The 6982-nt window shown below is 44.1% G+C and overlaps 2 protein-coding genes across 4 annotated transcripts; one reads left to right on the forward strand and one right to left on the reverse strand.

The window, feature by feature from the left end:
• The first annotated feature begins 47 nt into the window (after positions 1–47).
• On the forward strand, positions 48–2472 carry LOC120736531 (histone H3.3A). 2 transcript variants are annotated; one of them, XM_040036744.1, is made up of 4 exons: positions 48–162; positions 893–1030; positions 1114–1267; positions 1356–2472. In XM_040036744.1, exons 2-4 carry the CDS (start codon positions 903–905, stop codon positions 1482–1484), a joined length of 411 nt encoding a protein of 136 aa, XP_039892678.1. In that variant the 5' UTR covers positions 48–162; positions 893–902; the 3' UTR covers positions 1485–2472. The 2 variants fall into 2 exon arrangements, with proteins under 2 accessions (XP_039892678.1, XP_039892679.1); XM_040036745.1 differs by having other exon boundaries at positions 78–167.
• Positions 1574–6834, reverse strand: si:ch211-250n8.1. Of its 2 annotated transcripts, XM_040036737.1 has the most exons (16): positions 6027–6834; positions 5613–5720; positions 5451–5526; positions 5180–5336; positions 5012–5057; positions 4870–4928; positions 4758–4793; positions 4580–4632; positions 4364–4496; positions 3608–3822; positions 3467–3512; positions 3320–3385; positions 3188–3247; positions 3027–3112; positions 2697–2791; positions 1576–2610 (listed from the first exon to the last, which is right to left on the reverse strand). In XM_040036737.1, exons 1-16 carry the CDS (start codon positions 6061–6063, stop codon positions 2576–2578), a joined length of 1308 nt encoding a protein of 435 aa, XP_039892671.1. In that variant the 5' UTR covers positions 6064–6834; the 3' UTR covers positions 1576–2575. The 2 variants fall into 2 exon arrangements, with proteins under 2 accessions (XP_039892670.1, XP_039892671.1); XM_040036736.1 differs by having other exon boundaries at positions 1574–2791.
• Positions 6835–6982: the final 148 nt, after the last annotated feature.

A 6982-nucleotide genomic window follows, 5' to 3' on the forward strand; every position in this document is an offset into this window, starting at 1 on the left:
TACCTTATATCCATTGACCCAATCAGTGTGTAGCATTTTACAAGTATGACGTCACGACAAAGTATTAATAGTCGGCCTCGTTGCCCTCTATCATAGAAAACGCTTTCGGAGGTTCCGGTGTTGTCTTCGTGATTAGTTTCACGCTCAACTAAAGTCGAAAAGGTAACGTGAGTATTTCTTCTTGCTAATAATACGTCTAATGATTGTATTGTCTTTGCTGTGACATGTGTTGTGATTTTTGTTTTAGGGTTTAAGTGTCGGCTTGCTAACGATAGCCTTAGCTAAAAACAGAACAATGGAGTGTCTTGCGGTTCGTCGTTTAATGTCACCATTGACTCGATAAAGTGAAGTTACAACTCACAAACGATGCTAAAATTGTTTAAATGTTACGTGAAATTTGAGCGTGATATCTTTACGAAATGGCTAACAGCTTATATGACCGTTTGTGCTAACATTTGTAGAGTTGAGTTAAAGCAATGTTGTTTGAGGTACAACGAGAAACTGAAAATGGCGAAGTCGAAAACGAGACTGGCTGGGCTGTTTTGGGCTCCCACTGTTTTGACGCCATTGTTTGCGGCTACCTTGGGCCGTTAAAAGAATTTTAATCGTTCATGTCAGTATGTTAATAACCGCGTTAAGCGAAACGTGTTAAAGGACATAATCACTAGTTCGCTTTAGTGGAAACGGTTACATAAGCTGCGGTGGCGTATAAAAGTAGCGCTGCTTATGTTGGTGTTGGCTGCCTTGGGGGAGGGGGAACCGACGGTGCTAGCCATGTAGGCTAGGCTAACACGCTAGCTTGACTAATTGGTGTCGTACCAGTTTCTGCCGAGCTGCTTTATTGATGTAGCAGTTTCTGACCTGGACTTTTGTTTTTCGTTTATCCTAAAAGCTAGTACAACATGGCCCGTACCAAGCAGACTGCTCGTAAATCTACTGGAGGAAAAGCGCCAAGGAAGCAGCTTGCGACCAAGGCCGCCAGGAAGAGTGCGCCATCCACGGGAGGCGTGAAGAAACCCCATCGTTACAGGTGTGTGGCACTCTGGTTGCCCTTAACAGAAATAAAGACTTCCTGGCCTACAGTGTTGAATATCTGCTCGATTCATCTGCTAGGCCCGGTACTGTGGCTCTGAGGGAGATCCGTCGCTACCAGAAGTCCACTGAATTGTTGATCCGCAAACTTCCCTTTCAGCGCCTGGTGAGGGAAATTGCTCAGGATTTCAAGACTGACCTGCGCTTCCAGAGTGCTGCTATTGGCGCTCTTCAGGTAAGTGAAACATTTACATTTGACCTGCAGAGTAATAGGACTGTAACGAGAAGCTTATTTAAATTTCTTTTTCTCTCTCCTTAAACAGGAGGCCAGTGAGGCCTACCTTGTGGGTCTGTTTGAGGACACAAACCTGTGCGCAATCCATGCCAAGCGTGTCACCATCATGCCCAAAGACATCCAGCTGGCACGTAGGATAAGGGGAGAGAGGGCCTAAGTGGCTAATGACTCCATTGTCATGACAAATGATCCTATTTATCATACTTAACCATTTTGTGGACTTTTATTTTCTTGGCTTTTTTAAACAGTTTTTTTTGTTTTTGTTTTTTTGTTTTTAGGGTTGACACAAATCAATCATTCCGCAAGTGCGAGCCCCTTGCAGACATACAATTGTCTATCATTAGATATGGGCTAGGTTTGCTCTAATGTCTAAGCTTCATTAATGCAAGCAATGGTTGAGAGCAAGCTGTCATGCATATAATTGTCCTCTGAGCAAAAGGGTTGTTGCCACAAATGCAGTATGAACTATCAGCATTGACAAAAGTGTAGCTACTGTTTGAAACAAGAAGTTCTCCATTGTCACAAAGGGGCAAAGCCCAACTATATCCTCCTATAGCCAATTGCTCTGCATCCTACTTCTATTCAGTTGGAGCGCATCACTAGGAATTCTCATTGTACCTTGCTGTGGTGAGATTGGGTCGCGGCATTCTTCTCGGCAGCTGAGCAAATCACAAAGATGCACAAGCAGTTGTACTCTTGTGCGCCCATCTGATCACAAAGTTCACTTTGAGAATGAGACTTGCATGTCACTACACAAACTTGTGCTCACTCAAAGTACCATCAATGGAGACAGAGTTTGTCTGAAGGGGGCTTCAGATTATCCATTGTGGGTCATATCATAAGATGTAACATCACTTGACTTTAAACTTGTTGTGGGTGCCGGGGTCCATCTTCCATGGGGGGCAGGATTTTTAATCCATTTACCACAAAATGCCAGCGTGTCATGCTCAGTAAGGCCTAGTGTCGGGGTGTTGGCTACCTCAGTTGATTCTCTATACTTGGTAACAAAGAGCATGGCAAACCCCTGCATATATCGATGGCTTTTTAACATGTTTTTTCCAACATAAAATCTTGGCAGCTACATTTAATACTATTTATGAAATGTTGTCACATGTCTTTCTATTAAAGGTCTTTATGAGTAGTAAGAGGTGTGTCCTTTTGTTTTTTTTACTATACAGACAGTGAAGAGGTCTATATGGTCAATACACATCTTTTATTTACAACACAAAGTTGGTCACAGCTGGTTTGTCATACAAACCATTCCGTATGCTTGAACCCAGTGGCTGTAGGTGGGGAAAATACAAGTGTTTAGTGTTTGAGTGACACGCCTGTAAGCACATGACTGCCTCTGAGAGCCGTGATGCCTCACCAATCCTGCAGACGATGTCTTCGCACTCCTTGATGCTGCTGGCTCGGAGCACCACACAGCAAAAGCCTGTGGACTGAGGGGTTTCTGGGGAGTCTCTGTGAACACAGCCAATCATGTGCTTAGATGGCATGGGGGCCCAGCCAATGACTAGGCTTGTATATTGCATCATGACATCCTGTCGTAGGAGGAGTGCGATCTAAACTACAAGCAGCCTAGTTTAACAGGGATGTGTGGAAAAGCCTTTAATAATAAAATAGCTTAGATTATGGTATTTTGCCAGGATGTACTGCAATATCAGTGAAGGGCTTTCATATAAAATGTGATACTTACGCCACACAGAAGGCAAATGCTGTGTAGTCTGGCTGTGCATATCTCCCTACACATGAAATCTCGGGATAATGATGCTCAAACAACTCCTGATGAGAGAAATGAAGACAAAACTTTAGGAGAATTAAAGTACAGGCAAATCTTTGTGAGAGAGATCTACTTACCAATTTACTGTTTCTGTCTGTGCACGTCAAATGCGTTTCCTTCAAATCTAAAAGCACTTCCTGCAGGGAAAATTAAATGGGTTATGCATATATAAGTGCTTTGCAGAAAATTGGGGAAACAGCTTTCATTACCTTGCTAGGTAGGTTTTTCTGCAACACCTGTGGGATTGCATGCTGGAGCACCTCCTTTCCTCCAAACTGAGAGAGGCAGACAAATGACAGTTACAGGAGGTGTGTGCAGAATGTTTGAAAATGCTGTAAAAACAAATTGTCATTTACCATTCCAATGTTTGCCTTTCCCAAGAATTGCACTATGTAAACAATCCTGTGGAACAGAGGTTGTTCAGAATGTATTTCTCAAATGTCACATCATGACGGCAGCTTGAATACAGATCGCAGCGATGGCGTGTTAACACTTGCCTTCCCTCTTTGAGACACTGTGATGGAGGAGGCTTCTGGTCTCTGCTTGCTGTCTCCTGGGAGGGAGCAGGACCCAGCTGCAGGGTGGGGTTCTCTGTCCTCAGGGCCCGCAGGAATTTGATAAGGGGTCTATACACTGTTCCATCGTGGGCCCTCCATCTTATAACACGGATGGACAAAGGGCAGCCTTTAAACCGAGACAGAACTGCACCGGCCTGGGAGTGCAAGTAAAAAAGGTCTGGTAAAGAAGTGTATATATATGCAGCACCTTTCCATCCCGCCTGGCAGCTCAGGCTTAAATACCTGCATCTATCTATATTTATCTATCACTACTCTCTTGCTGCTATCCTGTCAAAAATCCCTCCCCGACATTCATCTCTACCCACTCCACCCTGCCTGCACTGTCTTCTTCACCTCCCTTGTGCACTATTTTTCCATCTGTCTCCCTCTCATCACATGTATGTATTCTGTTTTGCTCCCACCAACTTTCATTCCTCTATAGTGCGTACCTCCATCTTTCCAGACTCTCACTATAGATCACAATGTCATCATCTGCAAAACATAATTCACGGAGACTGCCCCACCTGGATCTAAGTCATTTATCAAAATATAGATGATCCACAAACACGAAATATCCACGGATATTGCATGATATATTTAACATGAATTCGTTTTGCTGGATAATTGTGTCATGAAAATGCAATATCACAACAGCCCTAATGCAGTACGGCACTGTATATCTGAGGGATTTCTCACATGTCCACTTTTAGAATTCCTCAGCGAGGTCCCATTGATCTCATCGAGGATGTCACCAGCACAGACGAACTTGTCGACGTCAGCCTGACTGCCGGGAATCAGGTCAAGAACAAAGACGCGCCCGCTGAGATACCTAAGAAGCAGATCCATAGATGTTTTTTTACTAGCCCACGTGCTCAGTGTAATGGAAATATTTGTAGAGTGGAACATACTAACCTCAGAACCAACCCTACCTCCCGGCAGGGCACAACTTCGTATATCTCACACACCTAAAAACAAACAGCCAGCAGTCAGTCTTTCACCTCCTTAAGATTGTACTTTTTTTTCCTTCTATGGATTTATATCATATCCAAAGACAAATAACATAATAACAGTGTTACTGTGATGCTCTTACCGGCAGGAGCCAGCTCTCATCCAGAAAACTGCAATTCTGTATACAAGAAAAGAAAATTCTTATTAGATCGGAGTTCAAAGTGATTGGAAAAAATCACAGTAGCGGCTCTGACCTCCATGTCCAGTTTGAAGTCCATGTGTGAGAGCACCAGCAGCAGCGACATGAAAGGTTCTGGAAGAGGAAGAACAGCAGCTCTTAAGATTTTGTTGTTGACAAGAACTTCCTCAGTTTTGTTCAAGCTGCTGTAACCTCACCCACAAATTCCTCATTCCTGAGAATTGATAAATCTGGGCTGTACCACTGAAGGAAAGAGAAACAATGTTAATCACAACTATGCAAGTCTGTTAGAGAAACACACTTTCTAAAATCCCATTTTTGTGTGCTCAACACTGGGGAACAATGCATCTGTCCATGTATCAGACCTCCAGGAGTCTGGCAGTGTGCAGCAGGTGTGTGAAGAACTGCGGCAGGACCTTGCGGCTGAGGGCCAGCCTGAGCAGGTAGCGCCCTCGGCCCTGAGCTGAGAGCAGCTTCCTGCAAACTCTGGTCTGCTCAACTGCCAAGGACAGAGCAGACAGACTGCACGGGAGAAGACAGACAGAGAGGTGACGGGCATTAATGAGTGAAGCTGTCACTAAAAAAAACAACAAAAAAAACCTTCCCCATCTGCTAATCTAAGCAGGATGTAGTTACCTGCCACAGGCATCTTGATGGGGTAGCTGTTCGAAGCAGTGCCAGTAATCTCTGTGCACCAGACTAAGAACGGGCTCTGGAGAGAAATGAAACACACCCTGAGTGAATACTGCAGAAGTCTCCTTCAAAATTAATTCAGCTACACAAAATAATGATACTGACGCTGGAGTCCCTTCCTGAGGACCAGCTCCAGCAGCTCACAGCAGGAGGCGAGGTGAGGGTTGGAATCTGTCACCGTCTCTCCATCTGACTGCAGGTTCAGGACACACACTGAGTGGGAAGGGAAAAAAAACACGCAACACACATTGAATCTGTTGTCATCAGCATGACATAACTGCATTTTTACAAAGCATGTGATCATCGCCATTTCACTCATCAACACTAAAACAGAGACTGTGTTGATGATAAAAAAACGTAGCGGAAGCTTTTTTGGCATAAAAAAATAGCGCGCTGCAGGGTCAGAAATGAAACCCAATTCTAGTTGTACGTTTTATTATGAGTACGTCACGATCAGCTGCTTACTGAAATTGTGATCCAATAGCATCGTACCATCACTCATCTATTATTGATGCTTACCTTTGAGGGAGCCAAGGAGAGGGTCTTTGGGTGCCATGTTGATCGTCCAGCTGTGATCAGAGCCTGTCCTTGATAAGAGACGCGCCGCTTCTATCCTCCTGTCATTTAAGCACGCTCTGGGGACGCGCGCTGTGTACACACTTCCGTGAAGCTAACATATCGAGAAACACCTTCCAGTTCCACTGTACCTGCCCGAGACCGTGATCGAGGACGGGCGATGTGTTGCTGTCATTAAGTTATTATTTTAAATAAATAGCGAAGGAATATTGAACCTGCAAACACAAGCGCCTGAAATAATAACCATGTACACCTGCGCACTGACTGACAGTAAACCTGTCGTGCTGCCTTCAGAGACCCCGCCTTGTTGACCAAACAAACTGTAGGTTCGTGTTTACAACCATTCACTTCAGTAGCTAATATTTATATTTTCAAACGTGACAGAAGCTATACAGGCTACGGGAATATAAAGGAAGAAAAGAAAACAGATAAACGGAATCTTAGTCGTTAATTTAAGATTTTTATGGACACGATAATAAAGACCCAGCGAGTTTATATAGTCAAGGTCCTTCTAGAAGCGAAGCTCACCATTTGGCAGACAAGTATTAGTTATTTGGTCGGTGATCTTGCAGCCTTATCTAAGTACTTTGCGTCTCTCGCCTATAATATCTCCGTTGGTAAACAAAGGCGTGTGTTCGAGTCCACCTCAGGCTGTTTGCTGTCGCAGTGCTCTTTCTAGACTATTTAACGATGACTTACTTAAATTGGAATAAATAAATAAAATGTATTTTCGGGCTAAAAAAAAAAAAAGTAAATTAATCTTTAAATAGAAAAAACTCTGCGACGCTTCCGTTTCTGTAAAGCTAGTTGGCGGCCTCTAGCGGCCCGCCTTTGGAACTGCCGCTCAGTGGAGGCGGTGGTTGATAAGAGCACGCGCGCTGTCTCTCGTGCCGCAGTTG

This window comes from Simochromis diagramma, unplaced genomic scaffold (assembly GCF_900408965.1).
Source record: "Simochromis diagramma unplaced genomic scaffold, fSimDia1.1 OVJJ01000371.1, whole genome shotgun sequence".
In the NCBI taxonomy this organism is placed as follows: domain Eukaryota; kingdom Metazoa; phylum Chordata; class Actinopteri; order Cichliformes; family Cichlidae; genus Simochromis; species Simochromis diagramma.

Excerpts from the sequence above, each read along its gene's own strand:
- LOC120736531 (XM_040036744.1), top strand. The coding sequence starts at position 903 with ATGGCCCGTACCAAGCAGACTGCTCGTAAATCTACTGGAGGAAAAGCG. Across the intron at positions 1,031-1,113 it reads AAGAAACCCCATCGTTACAG|GCCCGGTACTGTGGCTCTGA; the intron begins GTGTGTGGCACT and ends TTCATCTGCTAG. Across the intron at positions 1,268-1,355 it reads CTGCTATTGGCGCTCTTCAG|GAGGCCAGTGAGGCCTACCT; the intron begins GTAAGTGAAACA and ends CTCCTTAAACAG.
- si:ch211-250n8.1 (XM_040036736.1), bottom strand. The coding sequence starts at position 6,063 with ATGGCACCCAAAGACCCTCTCCTTGGCTCCCTCAAAG. Across the intron at positions 5,721-6,026 it reads TCTCCTTGGCTCCCTCAAAG|TGTGTGTCCTGAACCTGCAG; the intron begins GTAAGCATCAAT and ends CTTCCCACTCAG. Across the intron at positions 5,527-5,612 it reads CCTCAGGAAGGGACTCCAGC|AGCCCGTTCTTAGTCTGGTG; the intron begins GTCAGTATCATT and ends ATTTCTCTCCAG.